Below are 24728 nucleotides of genomic sequence, written 5' to 3' on the forward strand. Positions count from 1 at the left end.
GACCAACTCCTCCCCTGTAGTTCTGGGCTGATTTCTCACCTTTCTTAGGATTATTGAGACCCCACGAGGTCAGTGCTTTAAGTGGAAAAAATAAAGTATTCACCAGAGGGGGCGGGGCTTTGTTGGGGGCGTGGTTATGGGGGGATTGTTTAGTCAATAATTCAAGAAGGTCCATATTTTAAAGCTCTTTCTAACTTGTTCTCAGCCTTAGAACTAACAGATAGTTCTTGTAATTGTTTAACTATATCATTTGTAGACCCTTTTCACATTTCCAAGTTTCTCAGAGCGGAAGTCGTCATAGTTGGGTTAAATATTATAGCTGTGAATGAGAGAATATATTAAATCTTTTTCTGTGTGCCCATTTGCTCACATAGCAAAAGAAAAACGCCACAGTACTGATTTCATAACTTTCAAAAAGAGGGAAAAAATAGAGTGAGATTGATAACGGCAGTGAAAAGAGAGAAATTTGTTCATCTTTACCATCACTCCCATAGACACTATTACTAAACACCCTCACAGCAGCGGTAACTTTTTTATTGTAATTTGATGCAAAAGTAATAAAATACAAAGTATTAGTGTTATAAATGTAGATATATATATATTTTTTAATGAAAATACAAAAAACACTGCAGGGTTTACGATATTGATGACCGTTAAAACGTGTCATCACAGTCTGTGAAAAGGGTCTATAAGGGTTTATTTACAAAGCAAGACCATTGACGGCACCTCATTACCATGCAGGCCAACGTTACCTTTTTTCTTTCTTTTTTCTAATCAAATAGCAACACAGTTAGAAACTATAGCTACAACATGCGGCTGTTGTCATCGGTAGAAGTGGTGTCACTCTCGTCCTCATCAACACTTGTGACCGCGGCACAAGTGCTGTTTTCATTAGCTTGGGTCTGACCTGCAGCGATATCATTCTGGCTTGGTGGGGTGTCAGCCAGCGAGTCCTCTGATTCTGACCTTGTTCTTTTACTACTCAGAGTCTGAAGCCAGGAGAGCATATTAAGTGTTCATTGTATTTGTATTTGGATTTGAAACGAGCAGCTATGGTTGCACGTTTCACACAACCTCTCCGGATCACGTTGAGTTGTTGACACTGACAGCGGCAAAAGCGATGCATGTGCTTTTCACTTGTAAAACTCAAGGGTGTATGGGTAATGTAGTCTCTGCTCGCAAATGAGCATACCCACTTAAAGCACTGCATGAGGTGAGATCTTGCATGGAGCCCCAGTCCGAGGGAGATTAACCGTCATGTTTAGCTTCTTCCATTTTCTAATGATTGCTCCAACAGTGGAGCTTTTTTCACCAAGCTGCTTGGCAATTTCCCCGTAGCCCTTTCCAGCCTTGTGGAGGTGTACAATTTTGTCTGTAGTGTCTTTGGACAGCTCTTTGGTCTTGGGCATGTTAGTAGTTTGATTCTTACTGATTGTATGGGGTGGACAGGTGTCTTTATGCAGATAACCACCTCAAACAGGTGCATCTAATTTAGGATAATAAATGGAGTGGAGGTGGACATTTTAAAGGCAGACTAACAGGTCTTTGAGGGTCAGAATTATAGCTAATAGACAGGTGTTCAAATACTTATTTGCAGCTGTGTCATACAAATAAATAGTTAAAAAATCATACATTGTGATTTCTGGATTTTTTTTAGATTATGTCTCTCACAGTGGACATGACCCTACGATGACAATTTCAGACCATCCATGATTTCTAAGTGGGAGAACTTGCAAAATAGCAGGGTGTTCAAATACTTATTTTCCTCACTGTATATATATATATATATAGACACAACTTGACAAAATAACATAATTTTTAACATAACATGTAAAGGTTCCTGTAAAATGTTAATTGCTGCAGTCTAGTTAAAATTTTTAAAAGTGATTAGAATGATTCAATGACTCACTCATAAAGACTTCACTTGTTTCATTACTGGATGAATCAGCGTTTTTGAATGAATCTCTTGAATGAATGATTCAATGACAAAAACATTTTTATAACGGTCTCTTGTTGCCACCAACTGTTGTAAAAATGTAATTCAGTGTTTATATCTGAACTGTAAAATGTTATCTCCGGTACTTTGTCCGCATACATAAAGTATATACTCACATAAAGTGACAAGGTTGGACATGGTCTCAACAATGCTTAGGTAGGTGGGACGTGTCAAAGTAACATCCACATGGATGGAGGACCCAAGGTTTCCCAGCAAAACATTGCCCAAAGCATCACTGCCTCCGCCGCCACGCCTTCTTCCCATAGTGCACCTGGTGCCATGTGTTCCCCAGGTAAGCCACACACACACACCCGGCCATCCACTGATGTAGAAGAACACGTGATCATCAGCCCAGGCCACCTTCTTCCATTGCTCCGTGGTCCAGTTCTGATGCTCATGAGCCACTGTTGGTGCTTTGGGCGGTGGGGTCAGGGGTCAGCATGGGCACCCTGACTGGTCCATACACAACTAACTGAGATGCTCTGTGACACCTTTCTATCAGAACCAGAACCTCAAATCCTTACGCTTGCCCATTTTTCCTGCTTCTAACACATCAACTCTGAGGACAAAATGTTCACTTGCTGCCTAATATATCCCACCCACTAACAGGAGATCATCAGTGTTATTCACTTCACCGGTCATAATGTTATGCCTGATTGGTGTGTGTGTGTGTGTGTGTGTGTGTATATATATATATAAAACAAGCTGACACAATTCTGCTCAAATTTAACTATTCAGTCATACAGGTTTGGAACACAAACTTTTCTTTAAATATTTATGAACATTAGCAGAAAAAAAAGTATAATGAACGAATATAATTCCGCTTTTAGCAGTTTTAGTTTGGGAAACTGGAGCTGTTTTTCACAGAAGCTGACTGATATCTGTGTCTCTGAACCACTTTCACACAGTGACCTGAAGGAAAGCGCAGTCCTGTTTTCCGAGCCACCTCGACACCTGCTGAATATGCATGTGTCCGCTCTGATGCCGTTACTGGAGATGCAGCGCAACGCTGCTGAATATTCATGCTATATTCAAAACATACAGGAAGAGGAAGCATATTTGGATTCCGCAGTTGTTCCTCTGAATTCCGTTCAAGGGTGAGCCAAGTTCACGGGACGGTCAAGCGTGAATGCTGGGATATTTAGGCTGCTTGAGAGATTGGAGATAATGATGATGTTTCAGGTAGCAGAGAAGGTCACTATTTAATTAGCACACTCGCTGATCACCTCGTAAGGCGGCATTAGCTGAGCGACACATTCTGGAAACTTAACGCACCGCTAGGGAAAATGAAAGGTCAACGCATCCATAAATGGAAATGGAGATATTTTATTCACCATAAGACAAGAACAAGCCATATAATAATTTAAAATCTAGACAGAAAACAGACACAGAAAGCTAAATCGAAAAAGAAACACAAAATAGCGTCGACTTCCATATCCAGGCAAAAGAGAAATACGATAAGATTTACTTGCTAGCTAAGATTTCTACAATCCTGTGATCATCAAAGAGATAAAAATGAAAGAATGTTTTATTCTTTAAACATCCAGTGTGGTCATGCCGGCGTGTGCAGTGCTCGTGTTTCGTTTCTCGTCGTGGGTTTATAGTCCTTGTTTGTGCAGAAATGGCCTCCTCCGGTACGCTGGCGTCGGTCTGATATTATACACCTTTCATATTTGGCATAAATTCGTGGAGGGTCGTGGACGGGGCGGTCGCGTGAGACTGTACAGGTGCTGTGAGCGTCGAGCGCAGCGACTAAAGACACATGGGATCCACTGAGCAACAGATGTGTCCGTTCTGGAGAAGAGGAAAAATACATCACATCACTATAGTCATTAGTCATTGATATACAGCAATAAATCAGACTATTTGTGTACCTGATCATCTAATTGAAGTATTAGAGTGTTTTTTAGAAATAATTATAATAATAATAATAATAATATAGCTGCAAGCAGAAATGAAGGGGCCAAGCACAAAAAAGTCACAAGTCATCACAAGCATCAGACCAACTGCAACAATGAGCAATTAATGACATATTAAGATAATTTTATGCAAAATGATCAATAAATACACTAGTCACTACTAGTAATTTGATTTAATGGTTTATCACTTTTGACCAATAGGTGGCGCCGTGACTAAACGGGCGGTGACAATGACACATGCAAAGTTTGGTGTCAATATGCTAAAGCGTTGCATAGATACAGCCTCAAGAGTCATTTTGGCATCATGCCTCAAATTTGTTGATGTGGTATACTAAACCATTTCGTCTATCAACACAAAATCCATAGCTTTTTTCCGGCATGATCGGAAGATGAAACATTTCGATTTTAGTGAAAATTGGACCAACGGTCTAGGAGGAGTTAGAAAAAAGAAAATCAAAATGGCGGACAGGAAGTTTGTCCGACTATGGCAAAATTGGTATCTATGTTCTCAGCATGATCCAATGAATCCATAGATCAAAAGTTATTAGCATTTTTGGAAATTTCATTATTACTTCTTCATTATTACTTTCCTGAAACTTTTTGAGTACTGTCAGGGCATGGTGTCGAAGACACATCCCGAGTTTCGTAACGATACACCAACGTTTCCGTAAAATATAGCATTTTATGACAAATAAAAATGGCAGACGCCCAAAATGGCTGCACCGAATCTAAAGAGACCGGTTTAGTGTTTTTTGCCAAACCGTTCAAAAGTTATAAGCAAACAAATATTTTTTTTTACATCTCCAGAACACTAGGTGGCACTGCGCCGAAACTGTGCAGGTCATGGTTGTCATAACACACACCAAGTTTGGTCTGAATACGCTAAAGCATTGCGGAGATATAGCCTCACGTTTATTTTGCCGTGCTCTTCGTCAAATTCATTAGTGTGCTATTCGAGAACGGTGCGACAAAACTTGAATTCCGTAACTTTTCGTCGCCGTGGTCTGAAAATTATCTGTTTAAATTTTTGTGAAAACGCTGCAAAATTCAAAATGGCGGGGGAAAAAATGTATGCCCAGGGTTCCTACAGGTTTCTTCAAGTTAAATTCAAGTCTTTTTAAGACCATTTATATAAAAAATCAATACCTATTTCGCAGTTCTCCTTTGCTTGTTGCTTGAGGCCTGTGTTGTGTTGTGTTGCAGTCTACGTTGCGTTCTCAGTTATTGGTTCCGCCACTCTTTATTTACACTACGTTATTTAATCAAAATAATCGTGGTTGACAAATGAAACTTTTGAGGAAAAATACAATACGGAGAAGTTACATACAGCACAATTTTTAAGACCCAGACATCAAAATTCAAGACTTTTTAAGTCTTTTTAAAGCTACACTGTGTAACTTTGTTAGTTTATTCTTAGCTAAAAACACTTAGTTCTTTCAAAAATATATGTGCTCATTAATGTATATTTACTTCTTTCAAGTAATAAAGTATTCTGGTAAGTTTATAATATGCCATTGTAAACACATACGGGTGAGGGTTCGAATGCGGGTCGCCATGTTGCTCCTCCATCTTGAAAGTACATTAGCCAAAGAGGGACATACCCGTAAATTCAAGCTTCGCCTTTCGTGTTTTAACACTCGATGGCACCGTGTCGAATGTGGACGAGGTCCAACTGGAAGCCTTATTAATCTTGGACTAAATCGGCCACCGTAGGAGTTGAAACTAAATCGGAATTGAGAGGAACAGAAACTAATATTCACTGGATGGTCATATACCTTTTCACCACTAGATGGGGGAAAATATCACACAGTGGAGCTTTAAGGTATTATTTCCAAATTAATAAATTCAATGCTTTTAAGGCTTTTTAAGACCCCACGGGAACCCTGATGCCGCAAAATGTGAATTTACTTTCTAGCTCTTATGGTTCAAAAATTATTAACATAAACGTGAGTGCAACTTTGGACAGTTGGTGGCGCTAGAGGGATTGAGTTAGAGACTCCAAAATTGCTATGGTTATCATAACTTTCCCACCAGCAGTTCAAGAGCGGAAGAAGAAGAACACTAACAATTACCTTCGGTGCTTGGCCCCTAAATTTAAAAGTATATTAGTTATTTTTTTATTTTATTGCAATGAAATAAAATGCATTGCCTGATTGTTTTTTACTTGAAGGCCACAATGAGCATGTTTGTGTTGTTTGTTGTTTGCATGTGATGTTGTTTTGTGTATTTTAGCATCTCTTCTGTTTGTTTTGTTCGTTGTTTGCATGTCATGTTGTTTTGTGTATTTGAGCATCTCTTCTGTTTGTTTTGTTCGTTGTTTGCATGTGATGTTGTTTTGTGTATTTGAGCATCTCTTCTGTTTGTGTTGTTCGTTGTTTGCATGTCATGTTGTTTTGTGTATTTGAGCATCTCTTCTGTTTGTTTTGTTCGTTGTTTGCATGTTATGTTGTTTTGTGTATTTGATCATCTCTTCTGTTTGTGTTGTTCGTTGTTTGCATGTCATGTTGTTTTGTGTATTTGAGCATCTCTTCTGTATGTTTTGTTCGTTGTTTGCATGTTATGTTGTTTTGTGTATTTGATCATCTCTTCTGTTTGTGTTGTTCGTTGTTTGCATGTCATGTTGTTTTGTGTATTTGAGCATCTCTTCTGTATGTTTTGTTCGTTGTTTGCATGTTATGTTGTTTTGTGTATTTGATCATCTCTTCTGTTTGTGTTGTTCGTTGTTTGCATGTCATGTTGTTTTGTGTATTTGAGCATCTCTTCTGTATGTTTTGTTCGTTGTTTGCATGTTATGTTGTTTTGTGTATTTGAGCATCTCTTCTGTATGTTTTGTTCGTTGTTTGCATGTCATGTTGTTTTGTGTATTTGAGCATCTCTTCTGTTTGTGTTGTTTGTTGTTTGCATGTTATGTTGTTTTGTGTATTTGAGCATCTCTTCTGTTTGTTTTGCTGGTTGTTTGCATGTCATGTTGTTTTGTGTATTTGATCATCTCTTCTGTTTGTGTTGTTCGTTGTTTGCATGTCATGTTGTTTTGTGTATTTGAGCATCTCTTCTGTTTGTGTTGTTTGTTGTTTGCATGTTATGTTGTTTTGTGTATTTGAGCATCTCTTCTGTTTGTTTTGTTCGTTGTTTGCATGTCATGTTGTTTTGTGTATTTGAGCATCTCTTCTGTTTGTTTTGCTTGTTGTTTGCATGTTATGTTGTTTTGTGTATTTTAGCATCTCTTCTGTTTGTTTTGTTCGTTGTTTGCATGTCATGTTGTTTTGTGTATTTGAGCATCTCTTCTGTTTGTGTTGTTCGTTGTTTGCATGTCATGTTGTTTTGTGTATTTGACCATCTCTTCTGTTTGTGTTGTTCGTTGTTTGCATGTTATGTTGTTTTGTGTATTTGAGCATCTCTTCTGTTTGTTTTGTTCGTTGTTTGCATGTCATGTTGTTTTGTGTATTTTAGCATCTCTTCTGTTTGTTTTGTTCGTTGTTTGCATGTCATGTTGTTTTGTGTATTTTAGCATCTCTTCTGTTTGTTTTGTTCGTTGTTTGCATGTCATGTTGTTTTGTGTATTTTAGCATCTCTTCTGTTTGTTTTGTTCGTTGTTTGCATGTCATGTTGTTTTGTGTATTTGAGCATCTCTTCTGTTTGTGTTGTTCGTTGTTTGCATGTCATGTTGTTTTGTGTATTTGACCATCTCTTCTGTTTGTGTTGTTCGTTGTTTGCATGTCATGTTGTTTTGTGTATTTGACCATCTCTTCTGTTTGTTTTGTTCGTTGTTTGCATGTCATGTTGTTTTGTGTATTTGAGCATCTCTTCTGTTTGTTTTGTTCGTTGTTTGCATGTCATGTTGTTTTGTGTATTTGAGCATCTCTTCTGTTTGTTTTGTTCGTTGTTTGCATGTCATGTTGTTTGTGTATTTGAGCATCTCTTCTGTTTGTTTTGTTCGTTGTTTGCATGTCATGTTGTTTTGTGTATTTGAGCATCTCTTCTGTTTGTTTTGTTCGTTGTTTGCATGTCATGTTGTTTGTGTATTTGAGCATCTCTTCTGTTTGTTTGTGTGCTGTACGTACCTTGCACTGGCACAGTGTGCACTCCGTGCCGTGTTTGACCCAGGACGAGCCACTGAAGCGCGTGATCCCGTGTTCGTCCTCGCAGGTCTTGGTGATGTCGTTGCGCACGGCGTGGGCCTGGCACGGGTCCGAGATGCAGCGCGGGCAACACTCGCCCTCGGGCACCAGCGTGAAGTCGCAGTCCGCCGGCGGGCAGGACAGAGGCCAGCAGTCCACTTCACCCTGCTGAAACAACCACACATAAATGAAGAACACGTCAGACAAGAACTCCACTTCAGACTCGACATACACATGGGAGGTGAGATTCTTAAAGGGGTAGTACACCCAAAAATGCTAATTCTGTCAGCCTCATGTCGTTCCAAACCCCGTAAGACCTTCATTCATCTTCAGAACACAAATGAAGATTCGATGCTCTCATTCAAGGATTTGGAGATAGTTATTCACGCCCTCATCTCTTCCAGACTTCACTATTGCAATGCACTGTAAAAAAATCCCCGAAAAAAAAAACGGCAGCTGTGGTTGCCAGAACTTTACCGTAAAAAATAACGTTTTAGGCTTTATGGGACAGCAACATATAATTTAAAGGTTTATAATTAGGGCTGGGCAAATTAACGCGTTAACGCGGGCGATTAATTTTTTCCGCTTAACGCATTAAAAATATTTAACGCAAATAACGCAGCATCCGTTTTTATATCCATTTTTGCTTAGCGTTACATGATCATCACACTCTTATTCATGTAAATGCTTCCAAGCGACAAGACACAAGAGAATGTGCTATATGCCAATGTCCTGTGTGTGTGTGTGTGTGTGTGTGTGTGTGTGTGTGTGTCAGTCTGTGTGGATGCGTCTCATTTCAGCTAATCAAGGGACACACACAAACACACACACACTCGACGCATAGATAGACTCGCGTCAGTTTCCTGCTCACATCGAGTTCTCTTTTGCTCTTGAACAAACAATAAAACAGAGAATTTTGAGTATCCTCATATTAGGAGTCTTAAATTAGTTAAATAACGTCTTAAATGAACTTAAAGAGTTGTGAGGAAATGAGATGCGCGCGACAGCGCGTGAGATGCGCGGCTGTTCTTAAAGTGACAGTAGCACTGATGATGATGTCATTAATGTTCATCAAAGAACAACAGGAACAGAGAAAACTGTAGCTTTAATGATGATTCATCTATATTTCATGTATTATTTATGCAGTTAAGAAAGGTGTTTGATAACTATTACATTTTATTGTATATGTATAACAGGGAAGGCCATGGGTAAATATAACATTTATTATTTTGGGTTTATGTAAAGATTGTTTTAAGTTCACTTAAATTAAAAGTTGTTTTTTTTAAAGCCTAATAAATGTTGAAATTGGCAGCGTTCAGTTATACTGTAATGTAACGTCATTAATGTTTCATAGAGACATCAGTGATACTGGCCTTCATTCATAAAAACATGACAATACAACACATATTTAAAATATGCTGTCAATAAATTGTTTCTACATTAATTTGGAGAGTAACTGAAATTATTACAATATCAAAATATTAAAAACGTAAAATATTAAAAACTTGCGATTAATCGCGATTAATTACAGAAAAAAGTGCGATTAATTAGTTAATTTTTTTAAATCGATGCCCAGCACTATTTATAATGTAAGAATTACAGTTAAAAAACGTTTCAAACCTGTATAATTTAAAGGTTTATATTATAATAATTACGTGTACACTGTAAAAAATGTACGGTAAAAAAAAACGTATTACATTAACTGAGATAATGTAAAATTACCAACCTAGTGAAATACTAATATCTGTTATGTACCTTTGATATATACTGACAACCACCAATCACAGTGGAGATGAGAGTCACATGATCAATCAAAGCTTTGAGAAGGACTATACTCATATATAGAAGGTGCTCAGTGTCATTCACACACACACTAAACACCATCATGATAACATGGTCAAATGTAAAAAATTAATTAAAATTATAAAATGTAAAATTAATTAAACATTAATTTAACGACATTATATGTAACATAAAACCCTAATGCACATAACTGATTAGAAAAAACGTAGAAGAAACCGTTATTTCAATGAAAATACATCAAATGTGAAGTATCACGCAGGGAATGTCAATTTACAGTTTTTCACTGTTAATCACACAACGACTTGTTCTTTTTCACTTCCAAAAACTGTAAATTTAACGGTATTTTACTGTAAAATGTTAGATCTATTACAGTTATTCACCATATATAGTACGGAAACTTTCTGTGAACCAATGAACTGTTTTTCACCGTATTACAGTCTTTTACCGCTAAAATCACAATAATTTTTTACAGTGTGAGTCTCAATCATTCACCTTTGAATCGCTTGCAGTCGGTCCAGAACGCAAACTATACAGTTGAGAAACAATGTTTGTTTTTTTGTCTTGTGACAAACATTTCTGATTATTATCAATATTGAAGACAGTTCATATTTGTGTGGAAACTGAGATATGTTTTATGTGTCATGATTGTTTGATTCTTTGCAGCCCATATCACAGCTTGCGGGAAAGTTATTACATTTTGTACACTGATGGAGGTCAGTACCCATAGTACAGAGTCTCTAACTCAATCCCTCTAGCGCCACCACCTGTCCAAATTTACACTCATATTTATGCTCACAACCATAATGGCTAGAAAAAAAATCTTGTTTCCTTTGATTCCTTGGCTCAAGCCAATTTGATTGCACCCTATGACGTCATTTTTCATTATGTAAATTTTCCCGCCATTTTAAATTTTCAGAAAAACCTACTTTTTCAAACTCCTCCTGGGCCGTTGCTTCGATTTTCACGAAAATTGAAACCGAACATCATCAGACCATGCTTCAAAAAGTTATGGGATTCAAGTTGATTAGTCAAATCGTTTTTGATAAACGCGTGAACAAATTTTACGTAGCTCTTGCGAAAACAGGCGTAAGGCTGTATCTCCGCAACGCTTTATCATTTTCAGACCAAACTTGGTACATGTCATCACAAGCATGACCTGAGGCAACATGCAGCGTTTCGGCGCAGCGCCACCAACTGGTCCGGAGATACGAAAAATGGCTATTTTTGCTTCGGAACTTCGGAACCGTTGTTAGATTTGAGTCGACTGATATCCAATTTTACCATATCCGCCATTTTGGCTGTCGGCCATTTTGAATTATGTGCTAAAATGCTGTATTTTATGAACACATGAACGGATTGTTACGAAACTCGCTATGGGTCATCAGCACGATGCCCTGAAGGAGCCTGAGAAGTTTCGAAACAGCGGCACCTAGTGGAGAATTATTATTTTCAAACGTTTATAACTTTGGGTGTGGTTGACTTATTTTCCTGGGAGTAACTTTTTTGGTCTCCGGAATCGTTGCTGAGTCCAACGTTACCAGACTTGCCAGGTTTTGGCATATGGTTTGTGCAGTGTGGTAATTTAGCGCTTATAAAACGTTAGCTGATATCTTCGAAACCGCTAGTCCGATCGAGATGAAACCAGCGTCATAAGTTCAGAAACATAGTTCCATAGCTAATAATTAATGCCCAAATGTGAAAATATTGATAGTAAGGGGGAGTAAAATCCAATCAAAGTCAGGTGTCAGTCACTTTTTACGTGTTTTTTCATATAAATATCTAAAACTCCAAAACAAAATGAGATATTTTCACCAAAATTGACACACACATGTATGGGCTCACTCTGGGGACACATAAAAAAATGGTGGGATTGTGCATTTTGGTGGCACTATAATAGAACAAAACATAAAATTCCCATAGACTACAATGCATTTTCAGCCATTTTGCCTAAAATCATCTTCAAATGTGTTTAATTGCTCATTGCTGCCGTTGATCTGACATTCCCAGCCATTTTGGCATGTCTTGTCTTCTTCTTTGCGCTTGGCCCCGATAATGACTGCTTGCAGCTATATTTATTATTATTATTATTAATATTAATAATTGCAGTTTTATGATTTTAATAATTTCTGAGATTTTTGTTGTTGTTGTAATTATACATTTTAACTATATGTATAATTTCATCATAATAATATTATAAATATATATATAATATAATCTCCTGTTTGTGTACAAATGATTTTATTAATCCATGTAAATGAAACCTTTTTCATTCAAGACGTTTTACCTGATATTATCTCTAGAATGAAATCTAATAATCTTCATCAATATTTTGGGTTTGTTTCCCCTGATGAGAAAGACTGTATATTATAAATGCGTATATGTGCTGAAAGTTAATTTTGTAGTTTTTTCACGGGCGGAAAACACAAAACTACAATATTGATGTCGTGTGTCTTTAATAAATGTACAAATGTTCACTTCACTTTGAGATGCAGGATAAAAAGCTGGCATATGCATGCGCAGGTGCTTTGCAATATTGTGCATAAGTACAATAATGTCAGATAGAGAGACCTAATCGAGTTGACATTTAAAGCGTTCCTCGCACGGAAGCGCCACAATAATAACAGTCAAACACTCATCCGGCGGCTGGAAACAATATCATCTCAGCGATATTGCAGGGATTTCTGAGGGCGGGTCTCTGTTGGTTCACCAGCTATCAATAACTGCAACACACGGATTCCCCAATACATCTTTAAATACAGGTCATATATTTCAGGCTGAGCAGAGATTTGGCCTCATTTCACCAAGCGTTTTCATTTCAGCTGGGCTTGCGCTATCGCCACGGTAACACACAGGAAGTGCTCTGAAAGTCTTTTTGAAGTCTGGTTCAGTTTTGATCTCATGCGGTCCGGTCGGTTATCAGCGCTGGAAGGGTAAAGCCTGTTTACCTATTGACCAGAGCTCTGCCTTTATTGCAGCATATGCCGTTTTCTTGCATTGAATGTAATATGCATATTTCTGTTGGCAGAATTATACTAGCACACTGTGCTCTATATACTGCTCACTACACAGTGATGAACATTTCACACTACACTATGCTATACTGTTGTCACGTGATCTCCTTATGATCATGATGTTGCCGGTCCAGGAAATACCACTTGTTTATTATGGTAATGAAATATGGTAATAAATGCACTTTATATGAGTCTCAATCATTCATCTTGCAGTCGGTCCAGAACGCAAACTATACAGTTGAAAAACGATGTTTGTTTGTTGTCTTGTGACAAATATTTCTGATTATTATCAATATTGAAAACAGTTCATATTTTTGTGGAACAGCATTTATTTGAAATATAATCTTTTGAAACATTATAAATGTCTTTACTGTCACTTTTGATCAATTTAATGCGTCCTTGACGAATAAAAGTATATAAAAAAAGCATCAGCATTTCAAATCGTTTTTAAGAATATATATATATATATATATATATATATATATATATATATTCTATTTAAAAACTAAGTTTAAATGTATAAAAGTATTTTTTAAATCATATTTTTTAATACTAATACTACTAATAAACACTATTAAACAAAAAAGGATTAAACATGCAAATGTACTATTTAATTTACATTGATTTATAAAAATTTGTACACAAATAAGATGATAATAATAATAATGATAATAATTAGGATTATTATTCTAAAAAATAATAATAACTGATTTAAGCATTGGCATTTCTAAGATTTTAATAAAGTATGTGATGTGTTTTCCAGGCCTGGAAATCAAAATTGTAATTATATACAGTATATATTAATAATAATAATAATAATAATTATTATTATTATTATTATTATTATTATTATTATTATTATTATTAATAAAAATAATAATAACATTGGTGTTGTTGTTGTGATGATCATTATTATCAAACATTTTAAGAATTTATATATATATATAGGCATTTTTAAATCTAATTTCTAGCGCTAGTAGATGTGTCTGTGATGTGTGTCTGTGTGTGTGTTGATGTCCAGCTGCTGTGGGAGAATGAGAGTGTGTTAATGAGGCCTGTGTTTGATCAGCGGCTCGCCTCCGCCCACCGCACAGATGATTTGTGGGAAAAGAGCCGAGCAGGAGGGGGTCACAACAAAAACCCCCTCATGAATGCAAATATGAGATTAGCATTTGACGAGCATATGGCTGGAGGAGGAGAGGTGTTTCCAACACTCGGTAGGGAGCAGCGGAGATTCATACCACATAGCAGGAGCTCAGAAACCACCAAGCTGCGTTCATTTGTTGTTCTTTGATTATTATTGAGTTTGTGATGTTTGGAAAGATACTAGGGGTCTCAAACTGAAATTACCTGGGGGACGGTAACTCATGTTCTCCATCGGGGGCCAAAAATAACTGTTATTACAGCCTCAAATGGAGCTACTATATAGAGTTATTGGTGCAGTTTGTGCTCAGCTAGTGCTTTAAAGTCCATACACTTCACATGCGCTCAATTGGCCTATCGGTAAGCCCCGCCCCCCTTAGTTACTGTTGCTAACTCGGACAAACAAACGGAGTTGCTATATCTTACAATGACAGCGGTCAGTGTGAAAACCTTATCCCGAGGTGTTTTTGGACACAGATTGTAGCGTATATCCCGTCCGAATGATGGACAAACTTTACTGATGGTTTATCAAGTTTATTGCATCGTTTTTCACTCCAAAGAATCATCGTAAAAGCTGAACAAACAAAGCATAAGAAGTGCGCATTAACGTCTCATTCACAAACTCTCTCTCTCCGTTGCATTACCATTAACATACACAGCAAATTACACAAAAACACTCACAGTAAACAAACATACACACAGAGCTTATGCCTTTTCGGGGGTGCAGTTAATAACTGGTGAACTTTGTATCTGCAAAACAACTCCGATAAACTCCGATAAACTGCGTGCGAGCTCTTCCTTTCGTTACCCGGAGACTAAAATACCCATCAAAATAGGAGATAATGTAGACCTTAAACATATCTAAAATTAAATGAATGTACATATAACCAGTTTAAAATGGAGAGGCACTGAAATGTGTTTTTACCTACAGTGTTACATGACGTGAGAACAGTTCGTTATTTCGGTTTGTATGTTAGCAGGAACTTTAATCATAACTTAACGAGAGTTTGACAAACAGAAAATCCTCTCAGGATCCCTGGAGTCAGTGTTACAGTACCTCAGGCACGACATTTGAGCATTTTTGTAGCATAAACACCATCAAACCGATGAGAGCTTCGGATTTTCCAATGTTTCTCTATGGCGCTGAAACCTAAAGATGTCCGAGTTCCGGTCCCAGCGCAACTGATACTCAACTGCTATTGGCTCATCTGCATTTGAGGGGAGGGGCTTACAGATAGGTCAATTGAGGCGGTCATTTCTTTACCTTATGCTGCGTTCACACCAAACGCGAATAGAGCGTCAAAATCACGTCTACCGCGTCTAGTTTCACGCGCGAACATTTTGAATGCATTCGCGCGTCCCCAGAGAATTGGACGCGCGTAGAAATCGAGCGCTTGAAGCGAAATTGACGCACGTTCAAGGCCCTCCAGGAGAAATATGTCATAAAACACCACTCTGCCTCTTTTCATTTTCATTAAACATATATATTAAGCATTAATAGCCACACAAATGTGGTCCAGGCAACTCCTACATTATCTTCACTGCATGTATATTTAAATATCCTTAAAATATAAAGTTATGAAACTTCTCTTTGCACTCAGTCAAAACGATTTGGCAGACAACAAATTATAGATTCATGAGAGCAAAGCTCGGCCGTTAGATCTACACAAGACGAACCACTACAGGACATCAGAGCCAGCGGCAGACGGCAGAAGGACTGGCCGAGGAAAGGCTGCCTTCGCCGGGGTTATGAGCAGTGATTGCCCGGTGATCGCCTGGATCTCACAACTCCAAAAACACAAGATTATTTTTTTTAAATAGGCGCTCTCTTTATAAATAAACCACAGATTTGAGCTTTAAACAACTACATTCTCACCTGAAAAAGTCTTAAAACTACATTTTGTGACACAATAGTTCTATTTTCAAATTATGCAGGGTTTCTCATCACGTCACTTTACCACGTGACCGCAGTGAGCAGGCTCCTGATTGGTTAACGCGGCGCGAATTGACACCAAAGTTCAAATTTTTCAACTCGGGCGTCAGACGCGAATTCGCTTCAAACGCGTGAATGCTCAAAAGCACCATTCGCGTGTAACGCGCGTATCGCGCAAGACGCTCAATTCGCATCCAATTCGCGGCATTCGCACGAACTGTACGTGCAAATGAGGCGGATTCGCGTCCTTCGCACCGCGCAAAACGCGCCTTCCGCACCGCGGGACCTCCAGACGCGCGTCAACACGCCTTTCCATTGACTTAACATTGAAATCACGCCAGACTAGGGTTGGGTATCGTTTTTTTCGATTCCGGTCCCAAACCGATACTTTTAAAATGGTTCCGGTGCCTAAACGGTGCCTGAACCGATACTTAAAAAAAAAAAAAAAAGGCCACAAAACAAGGTGGATGACATTAAATGGCTTTTTATTTATTTATTTTTTATTTAAATTGAACCATTTATTAAAAGTTTAATGTATACTTAAATGTATGAATATAAATAAATACAAAACACAATTTACTTTTACTTTACTTATAATTGACTTATTTACAAATTCACAGTAAAACCTAAGCCATGCCCAACTACAACAAGCCTAATATAACTCTAAATAACACTTACAGTAATAACAGCAGTCGTCTGTATTCTTGCTCTGCTACTAACCAGCTTCAAGCTTCAGCTTTATTTTGAAATATGATCATATTCTCTGGCAAAATATTTTAGAACGCATCGCCTTAATGTTCCCATGACGACGCGTCATGTTTCTCACATGACACACACAGCCACAATAGCGCTGACACCTCAGCTGTATCGGGTTTATTTCGCTTTTCCTTTTTATTCAAAATATTCACAAACTTCTTAACTGTGTCACGAACTATCTGATGTTCAAATGTGTGAGTGAATGTGTGTTAGTTGATCTATAAAGCGCAATGGGCGGCGCCATGTTAGTTTGCACCTCAGAATCGGATCTGTCGGATTTACAACACTTGAGTTCATTCTCGTCTCACGAAATACATGAAAGTAAGTGACCAGTGAACTGGAAGAAGAATAGAGTAAACGATATAGTTACTGTATAATGTGATGTGAATAAAACACGTAACGTTAGGCAAATTATAACCGTCTGAAAGGATTGTCATTGCCGCTTTCATAGACATCAGTGTGTGTTTTTTGCTAGTAGCCTATATGAGCATTTAAATGTCTGAAACCTGAAATAAACATGATGTGGTTGAAAACACTGAATAGTTGTCATGAGATGTGGTTGAAAACACTGAATAGTTGTCATGAGATGTGGTTGAAAACACTGAATAGTTGTCATGAGATGTGGTTGAAAACACTGAATAGTTGTCATGAGTTGTGATCTGACCAGCGCTGAGCGTCTGTCTCTGGCTCAGCCAAAGCGCGAAAGCACGTTTGAATTTTGGCACCGAAATGAGGAACCGAAATCTGCGTTCTGATTCGGTCCGGTACATACCGGTTATATAAGTACCGGTGCCATATTGGAACCGGATTTCGGTACCCAACCCTACGCCAGATGCTCTATTTGCGTTTGGTGTGAACGCAGCATTAGAACACATTTACTGAATAAATCCCTCAAACCCTCAGCAGAGGCTGTGATTGGATAACTGCACTAATAATGTTAAATGTTGGGTTCCTCTGTTTGTCTCACCAGACACTGGCAGCGCTGGCAGCTCTCGATCCAGGTGTCTCCGCTGGAGTAGGTCAGCAGCCCGTTCTGATGGAGACACTGGGACGTCAGCCGCGGGTCGCACTCCGGACAGCAGAAGAGGTCCAGCGTGGGATTATCACAGTCACACACCATCCGTCTGCACATGACCCGGCCCGACTGCACACACACACACACACGTCAGGAAACTCATCAACTGGACAGCTAATGTAAACATTTAGGTTTGTGAACTATCGTGTGCTTTTATATATAAAACTGAAGTAAAAAAATTAGGGCTGTCAAAAGATTAATCGCGATTAATCGCATCCATTTGTGTTTACATAATATATGTGTGTGTACTCTGTTAATTATTATTTATATATAAATACACACACAAGCATGTATATATTTAAGAAAAAAATATTATTTTTATATATAAAACATTTATATTTATATATATTATAGATTATATAAATGTATATACATGCAAATATTTCTTAAATATATACATGCTTGTGTGTGTATTTATATATAAATAATAATTAACAGAGTACACACACATATATTATGTAAACACAAACTTTTATTTTGGATTAATCTTTTGACAGCCCTAAAAAAAATATTAAACTATATAGACATTTAAAAAAACAACAGCACAAAATTAAAATGAAAACAGAAATATTCAAATAGTATATACATATTTACAAATAAGTACAGAAATATTTAGAAGATTTCTATACAATGTTTTATATTTGTATTATTTTATATATATATATATATATATATATATATATATATATATATATATATATATATATATATATATATATATATATATATATATATATATATATATATATATATATAAATTAGTACAAATATAAAACACATTATATATATATATATATATATATATATATATATATATATATATATATATATATATATATATATACACACACATAATTTTTTAATAAAATTATTTAATGTATATATTTATACATATTTATATATTGTTTTTTATATTATATATATATATATATATATATATATATATATATATATATATATACATACATACATATATTTCAATATATATACATACAAATATTTCAATATATATATATATATATATATATATATATATATATATATATATATATATATATATATATATATATATATATATATATATTATATAATATTGTATTGTATACATTTTTGTACACACACACACACACACACACATATATATTTAAAATGTTAAAAAAATTATAAAAACTATTTATTTTTATATGTATATAGATATTTTTGTATTTTCTATGTATATATTTACATAAATGTAATGTTTTTAATATGTACACATATATATATAAAATGTTAGACTTTTTAAAAAATATTAAAATATATTAAAAATATATATAATATTTTAATATATATACATTTATGTTAAAATAAATTGTATTAAATTATTTTATGTGTATATTTATTTTTTAATGTTAAACTATTTATACAAATTATTTAATGTATATATTTATTGTAATATATTTTTTTAAATATTTATACATTATTGTAATATTTGTTGCATTGCCTTTAATTAATCTCACTGTAACTACACTTTTTTTGTGTTTTAATAGACGTTACGCCACAAATGCTGTTGATAAACTTCTTTTAAAGCTTGTTCTGATCATGTGACCTTATGCATCTCAAAATGTGAAACTGAATCTGTTATTTATCATTTAAAATTTCAAATCAAGAAGTGTTTATAACAAAAAGAGCATAAATTTCAGCATCATATGATTTCAGAAGACTGAATATTATGGATAATATTATGAATAAGTTGTGGTGCTTTTAGGGTGTTTTTAAGCTTAATCTTTTAGTTGAACTATCATGTCAAGAAGCCAAAACGAGGAAAGCAAACACCCTTGATAACTCTGAGACACGGCGCGTCACACACGTCATGTTCAGTCGAGCGGCCACAGCCTAATTTTGATTGACAGCTCTCCCTCTTCCACATCAATTAAACGGCATCGGCTGATTAAGACGGATTCGCTCACTCTGTCCTTCACCATGAGCGGGATAATTGGTAGATTGATTATTTAATATCTGAAAAGCCATCGTGCTCGTCGCCTCCTCCAGATGCAAGAAAACATTTCAATTAAAGACTTAATTACAGACTGTGACCAGCTAAATTGATGGAGGTCAATCGCCTAAATGAAAATGTGACTCCTCAAGCGCTTCCGATTAAAACAGCAGCACAAAACTGAGCAGGATGTGCTAAACTCATCATTTATTATGGATCAAAGCAGTTCACTTTCATTTAAAAAGTTGGCATTTATTTGAGTATAAGAAATAAGACAATGTGATTTTACCATAGTTGAGTCTAGGTGAATTAAACTAGGATTTTGTTTAGTTCTTTTCTGGTATCTTTACTCGAATCATGTGAAAATGAAATATTTTGTTATAATATTGATCAAATATAAGATTATAATGATATTATATAATATATTAAATACAGCATTATTATATGTATATTAAATTGTATTTAATTGTTTCATAACAAATTACAATGAATTTTACAAAGAAGAAATTATATTTTTGATGAGCAATTATATATATTTTAAAAACAGTGAATTCTTAACAGATCGTGGTAATATTTGTCTTAGTTTTCAGGTTATTATTGGTAACTAAAATATATAGAAAAATGCGTTACTTAAATAAACTAAAAATTAATTGAAATCAAATAAAATATTAAAAAATGTATCATTTTCATTCAGTTTAACTTGATGTACTAGAATAACTAATATTAAAACTGAGATAAAAATAAATATAACTAGTAATTTTTAATGAAAAACTAATGAAAATGACAAACACAATTACAAACAGAAAATATAAAAATAAAAGCTATTTATAAATATTTATAAAAACTATTATTTACAGGTATTCTTGCACGTATCAAGTAAACAAAATTAAAAATGATTTCTATATGATCTACTTTTATGATGATGTACTTTTTGGTAGCGGCTCAGTATCGCTCTGTTTACTTCCTGTCTCTATGAAGCCCCGCCTTCTTAAAAGCACACTGTGCTCTGATTGGTCGGCTGGAGCAGTGTGTTGTGATTGGTGTTTGTGAAATGTCCCATCCCTTACCATAACCGGCAGTTTCAACACACAACTAACTTAATCAACCAGGCCCCGCCCCCTTTATTCTGCATATGAATTATTATAATGAGGAATATTGTGACGGAAGAAAACTCGAGACTACAATGGAGGCGTTTCAGGGAGTTCAGAAATTCTGATATAGAGAAGAACTCCCGCTGTTTTCATGCTCAAACTGCAACATTACACACAAAATTTATTTAATTTAATTTAAATATTTAAACATCATGCAATATTTAATGTATCCTACCTCATTTTTTTCCATTTGTTTTCTAATAAATTGATGGTCAAGTTTTTGAGTGTGTTTTTGAGTGTGAGTGTTTTAATAGACATTATGCCACAAATGTTGTTGATAAATGTTATTTTAAAGCCATAGAAATAAATGTATCCTAAGACACAAGTGAGATCACATTTTGTAAGTTCAGAAAAAGACCCAAATATATCCTATTCATACGCCTATTCATTATTTTTCTCACATGAATGGGGTAAAAAATTTAACCTTTAGATATCACTATGAAAATTACTGAGTTGATTACTTATATCAAGACAAACAAAAAAAAGCATTTTTTTAATTGTTTGTTAACATGGACAAACGGTGCATAATCTAATTACAGATGTGCTAATTTGCATAAATAACACAACAGATCTAAACATTGGGTACAGCGTTTTTAAAACATTCAGACATAAAGGTTAAATTTTTTACCCCATTCATGTGAGAAAAATAATGAATAGGCGTATGAATAGGATATATTTGGGTCTTTTTCTGAACTTACAAAATGTGATCTCACTTGTGTTTTAGGACAGTGTTTCCCAACCCTCCCAATTCTCTCTTTGTAAACTTTGTTCAATGCATGCGAGTGCTGCCGTATGTTGGAATATGACCAGTAATGTTCGCCGTCATCACCCGGGTTTAGTGCCAGAAGACGCGAATGAGAAGTCACGCGTGCTGTGAGAAAATGTGTCTCTGTGCGCTCATCCGAAAGCGCGCACACGTCTCACAGCGCGCAAATATTGAGTTCTCTTTCAAGTCTTGCTCTTGAACGGACAAACTCACACAAAAAGTATGTCAACATGTCCATCTTGATGAGTATTCTAGCAGACATAGTCTGTATATGCCTTGAGTAAACTTAATAGAGTCGAGAAAGACAACGCATATCCGAGCATTAGGTCTTAAAGGGGCAGTAGCATTAGGTCTTAAAGGGGCAGTAGCATTAGGTCTTAAAGGGGCAGTAGCATTAGGTCTTAAAGGGGCAGTAGCATTAGGTCTTAAAGGGGCAGTAGCATTAGCTCTTAAAGGGGCAGTAGCATAAGGTCTTAAAGGGGCAGTAGCATTAGGTCTTAAAGGGGCAGTAGCATTAGGTCTTAAAGGGGCAGTAGCATAAGGTCTTAAAGGGGCAGTAGCATAAGGTCTTAAAGGGGCAGTAGCATTAGGTCTTAAAGGGGCAGTAGCATTAGGTCTTAAAGGGGCAGTAGCATTAGGTCTTAAAGGGGCAGTAGCATTAGGTCTTAAAGGGGCAGTAGCATTAGGTCTTAAAGGGGCTATCGCATTAGGTCTTAAAGGGGCAGTAGCATTAGGTCTTAAAGGGGCAGTAGCATTAGGTCTTAAAGGGGCAGTAGCATTAGGTCTTAAAGGGGCAGTAGCATTAGGTCTTAAAGGGGCAGTAGCATTAGCTCTTAAAGGGGCAGTAGCATAAGGTCTTAAAGGGGCAGTAGCATTAGGTCTTAAAGGGGCAGTAGCATTAGGTCTTAAAGGGGCAGTAGCATAAGGTCTTAAAGGGGCAGTAGCATAAGGTCTTAAAGGGGCATTAGCATTAGGTCTTAAAGGGGCAGTAGCATTAGGTCTTAAAGGGGCAGTAGCATTAGGTCTTAAAGGGGCAGTAGCATTAGGTCTTAAAGGGGCAGTAGCATTAGTTCTTAAAGTGGAAGTAGCATTAGGTCTTAAAGGGGCAGTAGCATTAGGTCTTAAAGGGGCAGTAGCATTAGGTCTTAAAGGGGCAGTAGCATGAGGTCTTAAAGGGCCAGTAGCATTAGGTCTTAAAGGGGCAGTAGCATGTAGCATTAGGTCTTAAAGGGGCAGTAGCATTAGGTCTTAAAGGGGCAGTAGCATTAGGTCTTAAAGGGGCAGTAGCATTAGGTCTTAAAGGGGCAGTAGCTTTAGGTCTTAAAGGGGCAGTAGCATTAGGTCTTAAAGGGGCAGTAGCATTAGGTCTTAAAGGGGCAGTAGCTTTAGGTCTTAAAGGGGCAGTAGCATTAGGTCTTAAAGGGGCAGTAGCCTTTACTGTTGTCTGTTTAATGTCAAACAACAAAAGACAAGGACATCACTCACTGCTCTTGATTGAATAGCTTTTGTAAGTTTAATAGGATTAATCTTTAATTTATACACTCAAATATGCAATGTTATTTTACATTTGATCAATTTCTGTACCTGAAAACTAATGTTAGACGTACCTGAAAAACCTGAAAAGATTAGTATCTTTGCTCAATAGTATTTATTTGTGCTGCTGCTTGTAGTTAAATTATTTGTTCTTATTATTTTCTTTATTTTTATTTGACAGTAGTCCCTTTTTTCCCTGAACATAGCAAAAACTGAACCGTACCGAAACCTTGAACCTAAAACCGTGACACAAACCGAACCGTGAGCAATCTGTACCGTTATACCTCTAGAGTAACGTATGATAGGGGGTACCACAAAACTGAGAACATTTTCAAAGGGTGCCATGACCGGAAAAAGGTTGGGAAACACTGTCTTAGGATACATTTATTTCTATGGCCCTAAGGTACTTCCATACCAAAGGGGACCTTTGCATCATGACTTGAAGTCAAAGGCCTATTTTTTGGGCTTAACCTCCCTACTAGCCTGATGTTTTGATCATGTGACCTTATGCATCTGTCAGGATGACACAGCTTGTGATTTATGGTGATGCGCCGTCCAGTTAAACCTGATGGCCGCTGTTTGGCCATGATGTCAGCAGGCTTTCACAGGACCTTCACCCTGACCTCAAAGATGACAGCCTACCCATAATGCACCACTCTCACTGACCTGACACGAGCAAACGGAGCATCTGTCATTGTCCAGGACCCAGATCTGTCCGTTGTGCCTGACCTTGCTGTCGTGGATGCAGTCTCCGGTGCAGTTGTGCCCGTGTGGGCAGCGGCAGTCGTACCCGCCTTCCAGGTTGAAACACACCGTATCGTTGGCGCAGGTGCTGCGGCCCGTCCGACACTCGTCGATGTCTGGAGGAAGAGGTGAGGCTGTTAGTGGACATTAGGGATGCCACAATTCTCAATATAATATTGAACCTTTCGGTACGGCATTCACGGTTCAATACGCGCTTGTGAATTGCGGTTTTTCGGTTTTGCATTGAATTAATTATTTTTCTACAAATTCTATCAATTGCCTCCCTCCATCCCAATACTGAACAACGACATACATTCACATCATTTAGTGGTAGAGTTATACTCACGGGACACTATAGTTATTCACAATCACCAAAGTTCATGATTTGCATGCGTTTTAAAGCCTTGCCGGTTCATTCGCGTGCGCATGCGCTTTTCCGAGCGTGCGCACTAAACGCCTGTCAAACACGCGATTACTGAACTAAATAGTCGTCTAACTGCGCTAATACTGTCAAATACACACAAGGTTTACATAAACACAGTCGGTTATGTCTAAAGTGAAAGAAAAATCGTGTGTGTCTGCATATTAGATGCACGAAGGTCTTAAATTGACAGTGCAGTAGTGAACACGCCGTCCAAAAAGGGACAGTTCACCTCAAATTCTAGTCATTATTTACTCACTCTAATATTGGTCCAAACCTGTATTCATTTCTCGGTGACAGAATTTTCATTTTTGAATGAACCATTAATACAACAACAAAAGACAAAGAGAAAATCACTCACTGCTCTTGACTGAAAAACGAATACAG

The 24728-nt window shown here is 36.7% G+C and overlaps 1 protein-coding gene across 1 annotated transcript in view; it reads right to left on the reverse strand.

The window, feature by feature from the left end:
• Positions 1 to 3303: 3303 nt before the first annotated feature.
• Positions 3304 to 24728, reverse strand: part of nell2a (neural EGFL like 2a) — a 153112-nt gene continuing 131687 nt past the window's right edge. The window contains exons 17-20 of the mRNA XM_079809133.1: positions 23843 to 24036; positions 17647 to 17823; positions 7977 to 8201; positions 3304 to 3790 (exon numbers count right to left, since the gene is read on the reverse strand). Of these exons, the coding sequence (XP_079665259.1) occupies positions 3749 to 3790; positions 7977 to 8201; positions 17647 to 17823; positions 23843 to 24036 (638 nt within the window). The 3' untranslated portion in view covers positions 3304 to 3748. The remainder of the gene's footprint in view (positions 3791 to 7976; positions 8202 to 17646; positions 17824 to 23842; positions 24037 to 24728) is intronic.

This window comes from Gobio gobio (genome assembly GCF_949357685.1).
Source record: "Gobio gobio genome assembly, chromosome: 25".
Lineage (NCBI taxonomy): Eukaryota > Metazoa > Chordata > Actinopteri > Cypriniformes > Gobionidae > Gobio > Gobio gobio.